The 15,350-nt window shown below is 35.3% G+C and overlaps 1 protein-coding gene across 1 annotated transcript in view; it reads right to left on the bottom strand.

Annotated features, from left to right (window-relative positions):
* The window catches only part of SRPK1 (SRSF protein kinase 1), a 64,434-nt gene that overhangs the window by 20,785 nt on the left and 28,299 nt on the right, over positions 1-15,350 (bottom strand). The window contains 6 exon segments of the mRNA XM_081520203.1: positions 626-791; positions 1,780-1,886; positions 9,767-9,854; positions 10,934-11,021; positions 11,920-12,028; positions 12,859-12,977. Of these exon segments, the coding sequence (XP_081376329.1) occupies positions 626-791; positions 1,780-1,886; positions 9,767-9,854; positions 10,934-11,021; positions 11,920-12,028; positions 12,859-12,977 (677 nt within the window).

The raw sequence follows: 15,350 nt of genomic DNA on the forward strand, positions 1-15,350 counted from the left end.
ACTTGAGGATCAAGAGAGTTCCTCAAATATAATTAATTATTAAAATTAAAATCTGTACCACAAACAGAAAAAAAATATCAATCGTAATCATAGTAGCTACCATTTATTTTATACATAATACTGTGTGGCATACTACTAATTGCTTCATGTGAAATTTAATCCCAATAAGTTATGCATGAGGAAAAATGCAGTCAAGTCCCTTGCCCAAGGTCATTAACCAATGAAGCAAGGATTCAAAACAGGTATGTCCACTCCTGTGCTCAAACCCATACTTTTAACAGCAATGCTATCATGCCCCTGAACAAGGATCACTGATTCACATAGGTCAGCATATATGAATATCAAAGAAAAGACCATCAAATCACAAGAGAAAACATTTTAACATGAATCAGCTTTTATAATACACAACATATTTGAACCTAAAACGAACAGTATTCTTCCCCTATTGAAATAGTATTCAGTATTAAAAAGTCTTTCGAAGGCTGGCACTATTTCTTATGTAAGTACTTACTGTACCTTACTATTAAGTGAATTAGTGGTGCTTTACTTAACTGCCAGGTAATAGAATAAAAACAGGAACTTCTCTTAACTTCTAATGAAAACCAAGTCCCCAAAGAAAATATACCTGCAGATCCAGAAGGTGGAGGAGCTCCAGAGCGCTGCCATTCTGTTGCTTCTGCAGCCAGCCTCCGGATGTATTGCTCATTCACTGACAACAGGATGTTTTCTGGTTTAATGTCAGTGTGGATGATCCGGCACTTGGTGTGCAAATAATCCAGACCCTGTAACACCTGAATGGGAACAGAGCAGTAGACTTGCAAATACTGAATACAAGTCTTCCTAGAGAAGAAAAAAACTACCATACAACATTGTGAAAAATAAAGATATAAAAATGATATAGTAGTTTCCTACAGAGAAGAAAGCTTTTTCTTTTTTTAAAAGAACTTCCCCAGAAAGATTAATTTTAAACTATTAACAAAGGCAAGAGTTTATTTGCAATGAAATGTTCTTCCAAGTTTTACAGAGCTAATTCTATTGGAAGATATTCTTTAAGTACATTATAGAGACTGAGAATAAATGGCTGACATGTTCTTTAACTACTGAAATGCAGGTGACGATGAAAGTGATTTAGGTATGTTTAAATTTAAATTTCCTTATTGAAGAACTGAGGTTTTGTGCTTCCCAGTTTGGTGCTCTGTCCAACAAAACACATTACTTAAACAAACTGTTTGCTGTTGAAGCATTACTACTTTCCTGATGATAAAACTCCTTTACTGTATATTGAAAGCTGTTTATAATATGAGAAAATGCTCATGACTAATGCTATATAAAGAGCTGGTAGTAATTTGACAAAGTATTCTCTATCAATATATAATCCATTTTTGCAACCAGAACTCCTAGATAAGGGTCCAAAATTCTAAAATCAGGCATTAAACACAGCTCCCCATCTAATAAGTGGGGGAGCTTCTTATTACAGAAGATGAATGAGGGGGGAAATGGTTGTTCTAAAACATTTAAAAACAAACACAATAAACCCTAGAGGCTGAATAAACAATTTCAGCAATTTAAAAAACTTAGTTTTAGAAGTAAAAATTCTATTGGAAATAGGAAACTCCGGACACTTTAAGAAACTAAAAAAATTACCACATGCAAACTATTATGTATAAAATAAATAAGCTACAAGGATATACTGTACAATACAGGGAATATAGCAAATATTTTATAATAACTATAAATGGAGTACAACCTTGAGAAAATAGAAAATAGTAGGTTACATACTTGCTGAATAATTTTTTTGACGCAAGGTAGAGGAAGCCCTTGATAATTGGACTTGATGATCCACTTGAGTAGGTGATGCCCCAGAACTTCAAATACCATGCAGATATCTAGGCGTTTGTTAAGGAGGAAAACGGAGACAGAAGAAAAAGGCAAGACAAGCTGTGCTCCATCCCGAGGAAATTATTATTGTATTCTTTCAGTGTAAAAAGTTACAGCGCTTTACTTAAAAAAAATCTAGCTGTCAATATTCTGAAATTTCAAAGGTTAATTAATGTTTAGTCACTGAAAATACCCAAAATATGGAAAACTCGGGGAGGGGGGAGTGCTGGTTTATCAATAAAACTATGCATCTAACCAGTGATAACAATCAGAATGAAATATGTACATAAAGCTAGTGAAAGCACAAGGCTTAAAGTGTTGATTAGCTTCTTCCCTTACGTCAAAACTAATGTCCAGGGTAACAACTCCAACTCACCTAGTATCAGAGCAAGGAAAAAATAAATTCTGCTTTAGCTACAGAAAACAATATACCAGAACAACCTAAAAAATGTAAATGTGAACGTTTCTGAAATACAAGAAACTGCCTTGCTTTCTTCTCCGAGGTGCACAGAGCTGATCTTGATGCTACTGCCGCCAGGAGTGCTCTTTACATATGAACACCCAAAATCATGTTTTGTGACAGAAGACTGTGGATCTGCAGTGCTAGGGCCCGGGCGCTGCAGGCATTTTAGTAGGAAGACGTTGTCTTTTCGACAGAAGTTTCTACATCAGTTGGAAAGTCAAGACATTTGTATGTAATAATGATCGTTTTAAAACAGACTTCTGTTTTAAATAAGATTCTCCACTACAGGAAAACCTGGACTCCTTAAACAAAAGGCCAAATCCAGGGCCTTTGGGCAACTTGGAATACCTTGCTGCGCCAACAGTAAGGGAACACGTCAAGAGGAAATAGGAACCAGCTTGAAGAAACCACGGGCCAAAGTTGAGAACATTCTGCAGAGTGAAGTTATGAATTCACTTAAACTAAAAACAGAATGAATCCAAACAAGATGCTAAAATAAGAGTGTTTAGGGAAGAAAAACATCTTCGTTAAAGAAAAAGTCAATTAATATATAAAGTATGACAGAAATAAAAGTTACCATTTTACAATCACTACAGTAATAACTGAACTGATTGAGGTAAGAATCAATGAATACTAAAACTACAGATAAAGATGGCTGGGGAGAAAGAATTCTCATGGAGTTACCCTACCCCACAGACTGCTTACTAATTATAAAGGGAAAAAGGTACTTTTAAACAGGGAAATACAGAAGACTCTGCCTTAACCAAATGATCAAAAATATTATGACCAATGATAAGCACAAATTCACATCATGTACCGTCTGATGTAATGCAATAAGAAAAAATGTAGTATACCTGACAAAAATGATTAATGAACTTAATCATGAGCAAACATTCAGGCAAATCCAAATTAAGGAACAATACAACTGGCCTGGATTCTTTGAGGTCAGTAGGGGGGTGGTGGTAGTGAATGCATGAAAGAAACTGTTCTCAATTAAAGATTGAAAAATGGACATGACTACCTTAGAAAATACAATCAAAATTATAGTGAGATACAATTTCAAACTCACCAGAATGACTGAATTAAAAAGATTAGGGTTTCTCTGGTGGCTCAGTGGTAAAGAATCTGCCTGCCAATGCAGGAGACACGAGCTCAGTCCCTCGTTGAGGAAGATCCCACATGCTGCGGAGCAACTGAGCCCGAGCGTCACAACTATTCAGCCTGTACTCTGCAGCCCTGGAACCACAACGACTGAAGCCTGCATGCCCCAGAACCTGTTCTCCACACCACGAGGCCCCTGCCATGAGAAGCCTGCACACTGCAGCAGAGGAGCCCTTGCTTGCCACCACCTGCAGAAACACCTGGGTAGCAAAGAAGATTCAGCCTAGTTAAAAAAAAAACGAAAAACCTATTTAAAAAAAAATTAAGAGACTAACACGATTAAATGTAGGTGAGGATATGGAGCAACTGGAACTCCCATGCTGCAGTAACAAAAGTGTAAAATGGTACAACCTCTTTGGAAAACAGGTTGGTAATTTCTTCAAGTTAAACATACCTCTAGGAACTTCTTTAGTCAAGATAGAGTAACAGGGACTGGGTTTACCCTCTTGCTTTAAGCGACAACAACAAAATCAAGCAAAATACATAAAGCAACAGATTTAACGACCCTGGATATCAGGCAAAGAAAGCAGTGACCTCTGACAGATTACTGTCTTCTTGAGACAGTAATTACTGCCTTGAGACTTTCCAGGCAAACCCCTTGAGTTAAACAGATGGAACTGAGTCTTGGGAGATAAAGGCAGCAGCTATGGTTCACAGAACAAGGGACTGGAAGGAGAGAGCTGTAGAGAAAGAGAGCCCTGGAGATCTGCAATGCAGTCTGCCTCAAACATTCAGCAGAGCAGTAATCAGCCTAGGCATATGAGGAAACTACTAGCGGGGGAAAACCATCTGAAAGGACTAGAGGGAACAGTGCCCAGTGTCCCCACAGGGCTCCAACCAGGAAGACTAGAAAAATTCAGTTACAGGCGAGAAATAAATCCACACATATGTGATCAATTAACTTACAACAAAGGAGCCAAGAATATACAATGGGGACAGTAACTTCAATAAGTCATGCTGCGAAAACTGAACAGCCAACTGCAAAAGGATGAAACTAGACCGTTATCTTATATCCCAAAATCAACTCAAAATGTATGAAACACCTGAACATAAGACCTGAAACAATAAAACTGTTAAAAGAATACACAGGTGGTAAGCTCCTTGACATTGGTCTTGGCGATGATATTTTGGATCTGACACCAAAAACAAAGTCAACAAAAGCAAAAATGAACAAGAATTATTTCAAACTAAAAATCTTCTGCAGAAAAAAGGAAACAAAATGAAAATGAATAGGCCACCTATGGAATGGGAAAAAATACTTGCAAATCAAAGATCTGACAAGGAGTTAATAAAAAATATAAAAAAACTCGTATGACTCAACAGGGGGAAAAGACCTCAGTCTGATTAAAACATGAACAAAGAATCTGAACACATTTTTCTGGAGGAGACATACAGATGGCCAACAGGTACATGAAAAAGACTGTGACATCACTAATCATCAGGGAAATGCAAAGCAAATAGCAAGACACAGAAGCAACCTAAGTGTCCACTGATGGATGAATATAAAGAAAACGTGGTCTACATACACAATGGAATATTATTCAGCCATAAGAAGGAAGCCCTGCCATGTGTGACAACACAGATGGACCTTGAGGCTGTCATGCCAAATGAAACAAGACTGTATGATCTCACTTATATGTGGAATCTAAAACCAAAACAAGACAACAAACTCAGATACAGAAAAGACACTAGTGGCTGCCAAAGGTGGGAGGTGGAGGAAATGGGTGATGGTGGTCAGAAGGTACAAACTTCTGGTAAGTACTGAGTGTGTAAGGTACAGGATGGTGACTGTACTTAATAATACAATACTGTACATTTGCGGAGAAGGCAATGGCACCCCTCTCCAGTAGTCTTGCCTGGAAAAGCCCATGGACGGAGGAGCTGCGTAGGCTGCAGTCCACGGGGTCGTTAGGAGTCGGACACGACTGAGAGACTTCACTTTCACGCATTGGAGAAGGAAATGGCAACCCACTCCAGGGTTCTTGCCTGGAGAATCCCGGGGATGAGGGAGCCTGGTGGGCAGCCATCTATGGGGTCGCACAGAGTTGGACACGACTGAAGCGACTTAGCAGCAGCAGCAGCATTGTATATTTGAGAGTTGGTAAGTGAGTTCTCAACACAAGAAAAACATGTAACTATGTGTGGTAATGGCTGTTAACTTTACCATGGTAATCATTTTGCAATGTATACATCTATTAAATCATTATGCTGTATATCAAAAACTAATACAATGTTATGTACCAATTATGAACAGAAAGTGAAAGTCACTCAGTCTTGTTGACTCTGAAACCCCATGAACCATAGCTCACCAGGCTCCTCTTGTCCATGGGGTTTTCCAGGAAGAAACTGGAGTGGGTAGCCATTTCCTTCTCCCGACCCAGGGATCAAACCCAGGTCTCCTATGTTGCAGGCAGATTCTCTATCATATAAGCCACCAGGAAAGTCCAATTAAAAAAAAAAAAAGCCTGGAAAAATTCATAATTATGGGGCATTTGGCAGAATATTTAGGAAGACCTTGCCTCAGTGGAAGGAATGAACAGTCCTAGCCATCTAACAAATCATAAAGGTAAAATCTGAAAAGGATCAAACTGTTTCCTGGCAATAACCGCATTCCAGAACAAAGCTCAAGATTTAAAGGAATACAAAATATCCAACAGCTAACAAGGTAAAAATCACAATGTATCAATGAAAGACTACCAGGCAACAAAGATGAAGGAAATGTATCTGAAAATTAGAATTATCAATCATTTGGAACTGACCCAGAACCGACCCACTTGTTAGAATTAGCAGACAAGGAAATTAAATAGTCATAGCAGTATTCCATATGTTGAAAAGAGATACAAAAGATCTAAAAAAGAGAGAGACGCAAAGAAGAGGTGGTGTATACATTAATGGATTAGCCATAAAAACAATGAAACCTTGCCATTTATGACATAGATGAACTTAAAGGGTATGCTTCTAAGTGAGATAAATGAGACAGAGAAAGACAAACACTGTACAATTTCACTTGATAATGCGGAATATAAAAGACAAACAAATGAACAAACACAAGAAAACAGAGTTATAGATACAGAGAACAAACAGGTGGTTGTCAGAGGGAGGACGGCTGGAGGAGGAAAGAAACAGGTGAGACCGATTAAGAACTACAAACTTCCAGATGCAAAATAAGTGAGTCATGGGTGTGAAATGTACAGTGTGGAGAATACAGTCAACTTTTAACATCTCTGTATGATAATATCACCTTAGTAGACTTATCACAGTGTGCGCGATAATTATCAAATTATATCTCAATAAAACTGGAAGAAAAAGAGAAACCCAAATTGAACTTCTGAGATGAAAAGCAGAAAGTGAGAGATGAAAAATACCATGGATGGGATAAATGGCAGATCAGACACTGCAGAATGAGATGAGTAAACTCAAAAGTACAGCAATAGAAACTATCCAAAATGAAAGACATAAAGAAAAAATAATCCAAACAAACAAACCCACAGACCCATAAGAGTAAGCTGTAAAGGCAACTTCCAAGTGACACAAAAAAAGGGAGAGGAGGAAGAGAATGAAGGTACTTGCTCTTTGCAGAGGATTAACAAATCATGAAATTGATGGCAGTAACCAACCCAGTAGCAAACTGTGTGCTGTGCTTAGGTTCTGTCCCCCATGTCCCACTAAAAGGAATTAGGGCTTTGTAGATAAATGGCTGACCCCAGGTCTGGGACAGTAAATATACAAAATGAGCCTGCAACATTTTGATGTGCCAAATAATAAAGGAACTGTTAAAAACTTTATGTGACTCTTGACTAAAGTTAAGAATTAAAAAAAGAAAAAGAGACATCTAGAGAGACTGAAACACTGACTACATAAAGGGACTAAGAAACTGGTCCCCGATTTTTTTAGGAATAATAACTATGTTGGGGTTATATTTTAAGAGTCTCTGTCTTTTGGAAATACTTTCTAAAATAATTATGGATGAAATAATGTATTTAAGACTGGTCACAAAATTATTAGGAAATAAAAACAACATTGGTTACAAGTTGATAAATTTGGGAATGGGTAATGGATCTCTGAGGATTCAAACTATTCTATTTCTGTATATATGAAATATACCAAAATAAGATATTTTAGAATGCAGATTGATTAAACAAACCAGAAAAGAGAATTTTAAGTTATTCTCACATTCCTAGCTTTATTATTAACTTTCCTTTGAGAGAAGCATTACAACTTGACAACAATGTTGTTTTAATTTGCAAGTAGTGATATAAAAATGATCAAACATTTAATAGCTTAAAAACAAAAAGAACTGGGTGAAATAGCAAAAAGATAGGCAAAAAAAAATTTCGTAGGAGATGGTGTAAAGAAAAAAGGCTGAAAATTAATTAAAAGCCATATTTAGAGTGCCTTATGAACAAGAAGAGCTAGCAAAAGAGGTAAAATACACACCAGAAAAAAAAGTATCCTAAAAACAGTAGGTCACATAGGTGGCCAAAAATGACACTGACTTATGTTAATATTATGTAAAGATCAGCTGTTCCTTCTTAATCACTCTTCTCCCCTCACCACCCATGGAAGCAAAAAGAACCCATTTATACTGAAGTCTATGACTAACTTTCTAGTTCAGAGTCCTTGTGATACTTCAAAATGAGAAAGGACAGTGCTCCAGAGAAAAAGCAGTATACCCAGATACAAAGAAAATCACAGATATGTAGCTCCATACAGTTATGCCTGTGCTGTGCAAAGAGATGAGGGGCAGGAGAATGACATAACCCATTAAACCTTAACTCAGGGCTCTGCGTTTTATCCTTTTCAGTCTCTAGAAGCAGCAAATAACGCCGTAACTGAAACAGTTGGGAGACAAGTAGGAGGAAGGGCAGAGAGAAACGGCTAAGGATAAAGGGAGAAATGAGTAAAATTGGAACTCAGCGAACAGAAACTACAGAGAAACCATACGGTGATGTTTGGAAAACATCTTAGAACTTGAAATTCAAATCTATTAAGATATTTCAACAGTTAAAAAAAAAAGTCTTGCTTAGGGTCCAAAAAAGGTACTCTGCATTACTAAGGAGATTATACAGACTGTTTTCACAGTTTTACTATAATGTTCCCAAATTAAGAGAGAAATTTGGCACAATGACAAACATTACAAGGTCAAGTAATAGGGAAACAGAATCTAACAGCCATTACAATATCCTATATGGTTTATTTCTTGGTTAGCCTTCCTAATTCTTTGAGAAAATGTGTGCACACACACACAATAAGTCACCTATGAAATGACCGCAACAGACATAAATTGATGATTCATATGGCATGATTCTTGTATCTGTATTCCTTAGAGATGGGGGCAGGGGGATATGACTTATACTTCTCCAAGGAAGTAACTGAAAACTAACTTCAGAATGATAGATAAAATCTTCCTGTTATCACCTGTTCTCTCTCCTTTCTTATCCTTTCTCCATTAGTTCAAATCTCCTAAACCACAGTTCACATGATACTACAGAATCCTATGCAGCCCATTTCCTTACCACTGGCTACAAAGAGTATGTGTGTTAAGAGAAGCTAAACATGCAGGGAAAGTAGAATGATACATCAAATCTTTCCTTACACATTTTCAAACACTTTCAAAAACAGTTTTAGACTTTCCAATCCAAGTGAAATTCTTCATCTTTTATTCTGAAAAATTTGATAGGCCTTTACTAGCATAGCTGTTGCAACAACCTTTCAATCAGCTCTTTGCATGTCACACTGCTATTAACTTATGGGGGAAAAAAACAGCTAACATTTCTTTCAACTTTAAAATTCTAAAATTCCAGATCAAAACATAAAACTAGTTAGTTTTTTTCATTATGATAGAATATGAACAATTACATTTAGATTCTAAGCATAATCTACATGTACAGCCTCTTAAATACTGAGATAATAAGGTGCACTGAATTCTTATTTACCCACTATTTCTCAATAATTCCATTAAAATCTGTGTTAATTGATAAAAAATAGAAACTTTACTTAGTACTACAAGTCTTTCTTCTTAAAGTTTCTTTTGACTTCAGTTCTAATTTGCCTGGAAAAAAGGAAAAAGTGTAAAGCAATAGCTTTAAAAAACACAACATACAAAAGACAGACATGATTCACAACTGTGTTCAAAAGTTTACAATAAAATAAAAAACATTTTGATTATAGTTTTGAGAAAAGAGACCAATGCAAATCTCATTCTTTTTTTGGAAATAAAGTTATTTCATGATTTGTTTTCAAAATAGGTTCTAAAAAGGATACGTGTTCCATTAACTCCTGATATTTTAAAGTCATCTAGTAGTTGAACAACCATTTCTCTATTTGGATCATTAGGATCTGAATTACGAACCTATTAATAGGGAAGACAATATTTAAAATAAAAAGGGAAAGCACAGAAATAAACCAAATGGTGAGGGAGGGGATACCAGCAGCATATGTAACAAAGGATTACTTCAGAAAAGAGCTCATACAAATCTATAAGACAAACATAAAATTTTAATAGCTCAAAGAACTTAATATAAACAGTTCACAAAAGAAAATACAATCAACAAAGATTGTATTGTACAGTCACTGTTCTGATTATAACATTTTGCTACTCACTCCCAAATTAACTGCTAATTACCAGGCCAGGAAGAATTCAGGAGCTTTTGCATGATGCAAATCAACCATAGCACTAACCATACTGCTTATTCAGCCTTCATTTTTTTCAAAGAAAAACGTTCTCAGGGAAGGAAGCAGTACCCTGATTTACTTTGGGGCATGAGCTCATCTTGTTGCAGACTGGCACTTTGAAAGTACTTCCCTGAAGCTCTCTTGGTCTAGCATCCTCACTTTTCTGAATGAAAAATCAAAGGCTCAGAGGAAATAAAAAGATGAGTTGAGGATATATTCAGATAGAGCCGGTCCTAAAAACTCATGTCTTCTCACTTGGGATTTAAGCTACTTCTACCTCACTGACATTTCCTAATTTTTAAGAAAACTGAAAATAAGTTTTTGAAAATATTTACCTAAGTTTCCAGGTAATATAAGGGAATTAGTAACTATAGTGCTTATTTTTATACTATATATTATTAAAGATTTTAAAACAAAATAGAAGTTATATATTTATTCACACACCTTTTCTTTTAACCATGGCAGGAAAGAAAAACTGTGTTATCTGGCACATAAAACATGCTCAATAAACATTTTTATTTGCAAGGTTTTTTTTTCAGTGTGCATGAATAGGAAGAGTTGCTATCACAGCATATTCCACCAGTTCCCTACCAAACACACAGAATGTGTAAATACTGTCTTCTTCTACCTCTTTAAGGATACTGGAGCTTTACAGTAAAACTTAGCCATGTCAAAAAGTATATACTTGGTATATCTTAACTTCAATAAAACTTTATTTATTTATAATGCAGCTCACACATACAATCTAATACTTACTGATTTCAGCAACCGGATTTCATCAAGTGCAGTTTCAGTATAATGTTCAGCACTTTTAACTACTTTCATTGCCACGAATTTCTTTCCCCTAAGAAACAACACAGGCAATTAAGACTAAATGCCTTACCTTTCCGTTAGGAAGCTAACATTTAACCATAGCTGGGAGACAGTGACAGAACGAATACTGATTTCATGTTTCCCTGTACTCAAACACAAACTACTACTTCTGTGGGATCTTTTGCACCTGTTAATAGCACTAACTGGCCAAATTTAACTTACAAGAAGAAAATCTGTTTCTAGGTAATGTCAGTCATCAAACACTTTCTCTGAGTTAAAATCTACTTTCAGAATGCTCATGTAAAACCATGAAATGGGAATAAGTAAGGGGGAAAACTTCACCAAATCAGAAGTATTCTGTATACTTATATAGCAAAACCTAAAAGGTTAAAAGCTATAATATTATACTTTCCTCTAAGAAGCCAGAAGAAATACTTGGGTGAAAAACTGATAAAAATAGTGCACAGATAGCAATTGCTGTCTCATCAAAGATAGCAGATATACTTTAAGGTAAACATCCAGTGTTAACTGCCTGTGATTTTTATGTAGAGGTTTTAGACTGTATGGCTGAGCAAATCTGTTATAGAAACAAAACACAAGAAAATAATTTCACACAGGTTGGTCTAGGACACCATCTAAAAATTTAGCTCTATTCCAGTGGGAAAAACTATGAACTAATATACTATACTTCCTTTGAGTATCTGTAATGTTTTGAATTTGGGAGTTTCAAGAGCCTTACTGATAATAATTTAATCAATCTTGCGTCTCCTCTAAGGTGCTGCTTCACCAGAGGAAAGTCATTTGCCCAAGAACATAAAGATTATCAACTACAAGATTTTTATTAAGAAATCAGTCTAGAGCTAGACTAAAAGTGGAAAATTAAACACAAACATTTAGGAATCACCTAATCCTCTTGTACTAAAACTTACTGAATATCCCATGATAACCACACAGTTGAAAAGTGTCCCCAGCCCAACTTTCGGATCACATGATATCTCCCATTGAATAGATCTCCAATTTTCACAAGATGATAACCTCCTGGAAGAAACAACAGAGGGAAATAATCACTTAAGTAGTTAAAAAAAAAACCACAAAAAAACTCACATTTTCCAACATTTATATATATATAGCAAATAAAAATGGTTTCTTTTAATACAATCAATTCAACAAAAGAAAATTTTAAATCAAGTCAGCAACACAGTATTATTGAGCTCATGTTAACTTGAAAAAAAAAATTACTTTTCCAAAACACAGCACAACAAAACAGAAACCAGAAGACCAGAAAAGGCTGACAACAGTGGCAGGAATCAAAGGATTTAAACATCTATCTCTGCCTGCTGAGAAGAACCAAGTTCTCCTCGATGGTAAGATACATTCTGTTATAAGATTCAATCTACCCAAGAATTCTGGAACATTTTGTAAAAGAAACAAAATATATCAGGCAATCTTATGCCACAGTTTTTAAGTATCCGTAATTCTAATATAATGTAGCTTAGCTATCATCGCTTTCAGAAGAGTAGTGAAAATGTGTTTTTCAAAAGTCTACATATCAAATCTTATCACTGTTCACTTCTGGATGACAGCATTATAGATGACTTTTGTTTTCTTTTTGTTTAATATATTTCTGAAATTTTCTAAGGAAAATATGCACTATCCTTTTTTAAGGAAAAAAGGAGTAGATACATTTAATTTAAACTAAGCTTTAATTAAGTCAAACTAAAAGGAAATACTAACTCCTATACTTAAGAGAAAAGGATGCAATAAGCAGAAAGCATTAACATCATTTATGCTGATAGATCAAATATTCAAATGAAAGCGTGTACACATGAATTATATCTTACTTGGTATCTCCTCACAGAAAACCTTACCTTTGCAGTAATCATTGGGATCTTCCTGCTCATCATCATCAGATCCCAGGATCTCCTCTTCCTGCTCAGGCGGGTCACTCTCAGAGTGTGGAGCAGAGCCTCGGGGCTGAGTTTCAGATCTAAGAAATAATACAAACATGTTCATTCCATGTGAGCAGAAGAAAACAGGACCCATGAACAGATAACACGAACAGAATGTTACGCAGTAGCAGCCTAGGAAAACATTACCTATCACTTTACCTTGTGTTAGGAAAAGTCTAGTTTTAAAAAGTCAGTACATGATTAAATAAAATCTGGAAAATATATAAAAGTACAAAGGGGAAAAATTACTTGAATCTCAATACCCAAACAAAACTGCTGGTAAAACTACTAGACCTTCCTCCAGTAATTTGCTGTTATTTTTACAAAAATACATACTTTATAAACGAATTTGTACCCTGCTTTTCCTATTATATTGTTAACTTACCCCCTCATTCCTACACAATCTCTTAAATCATACTTCCCTTAGTGGTATCACTATTTACTCTGGTACATTCTGTTCAGCTGGACACTTGTTTCTAACTTTTCAGTACTAAATATTAAAGCTGTTGAGTATTTTTAGACAATTTTTATTCTGTATTTAGAATTATTCCCCTAAAGTTAAACTACCAGGTAAAGATAGGAACATTTTTCCCTGTTTATAAAAATAACACATTAAATATAGGAAATATGAAAAATAATTATTTTGTCCTAAAACATCTCTAGTCTGAACATATTAACACTTTGGATTATTTCTTTCAGTCTGTGGCCACAAATTGTTTTTATATAGTATGACTTTTCTGAATGAGCTGTAATGAATTACATCTCCAGTCACATATGGGCTTCGAGTATTCAAGTATTACTAAGTTTAAAAAACTTGCTTTATTTGATAAGTTAAAATGTTATTTTATAACGTGCTAAACACTTAAAACTGATTTCCTTTCTCTACATGCCATCAATTAATTATATCAAAACTTCTGAGCACCGAGTAAGTAGTTCGGGAGGCAGAAAGACTTGGATTTGCATTCAGGCTCTGACACTTAAAAGCTGCCTGCTTCATAAAGCTTTGAGCAAAAGAAGCAGTGTCCACATCACTCTTTTCAGCAATTGCAGGAAAAGGAACCTTAATTCCCATTTCCCAGTATTTTATTTGCATTTTCAAACCTTTTTCATCAGACTGTTTTTTTCAAAAGATTCAATTCAACAGAAAAAAATTTAATAGCAAAATTAATGGGCTGCTGAGACACTGGCAAGCATGACTAGATTTGGATTTTCACTGGCCGTTCCAACCCGCCTCAACTCTCAGTACTTTCTGTCCCTCAGAGGATACAAAAGTAGTTACAAAACTGCATGATTCAATTCATAGTGAAAGCATGTCTTTGGGAAACTTACCTGGCCTATGTCCCTAAGTGGGAATAATGAGTCTGAATGAACATTTCCAAATTTATTAAGACAGGTTTCTAAAACAAATTCTCTGATTTCAAACTTGTCTTACAATTTTTATTTTAAGAACTATAATTGAGAAATTTTTGAAAAGCAGTGAAATATTAAGTTTTGAAAAACAGACATGCAATTCCCACTTTTTTCTTCCCTTCAATGTTCCTTTTCTACAGACTCTTGTATTGTTTCAATGATGTACTGCCTCCTTTTATCTTTAGGATAGGATTTATAGTCTCTAAGTTTCCTTTAGATCCTTGTATTACCTTGGCTTTCTCAAACTGCCATTTTACTAAGCCACACTTATACACACGATGTCAATCAATGAACATCAGACAACTGAATAAAAGCCTCTGCCAGAAAAAGACAAAAACCCAAAAAAGAAAGAAAATTTGAGAAAACAGAGGCCGTTACTATTAGTGAGGATAAGACGATAACATGATTAAAGAGCTCAGTATCACTGTAACTTTGATTGGTGGTTGTTATAACAGTGTAAAATTTCTGAAGAAATACTACAGAAAGAATTTCAGCTTATCAACATTTGAAACTAAAAACCAGTCTTCCTAGAACAAAAAGGGAGAGTTCTAAAATAGTTTCAGTCTGTGCTTTAAAACTTATCATATCTATCAATATTTCGTGTCACAAGTATATGCTATTTATATTTAGAAGAATAACATTGTTATCACTACTTTAAAGCTCTCAAAGCATACAAAATTTAACCCAGTACATCTAAAAATCTCCAATATAAACTGAAATGAACAGATCAAAATTTAATAGCAGTATGCTTCCAAAGAAGTCAAATAATTTATAACCCAATTAAAACACCAGTAATATTAGAAATAGGAATATACTTGGCTGTGGTATAGAAGAGAATCAAGGCAAAAATTTGGGAAGAAAGCAGAAAGCAGTGGAAAAACTTGACAGTTTTGCTCTCCTTGTACTTCCAAGCTTGTTCTGACACAAAGTTTGGAGTGTGAATCGAGAGGTAATAAAAGCCAAGTTAGAATGTTTTCTCTGATTTCGAAGGATCCTTTCAA

The sequence above is a fragment of the Giraffa tippelskirchi genome, chromosome 8 (genome assembly GCF_054371585.1).
Source record: "Giraffa tippelskirchi isolate mGirTip1 chromosome 8, T2T-mGirTip1v1.2.pri, whole genome shotgun sequence".
Lineage (NCBI taxonomy): Eukaryota > Metazoa > Chordata > Mammalia > Artiodactyla > Giraffidae > Giraffa > Giraffa tippelskirchi.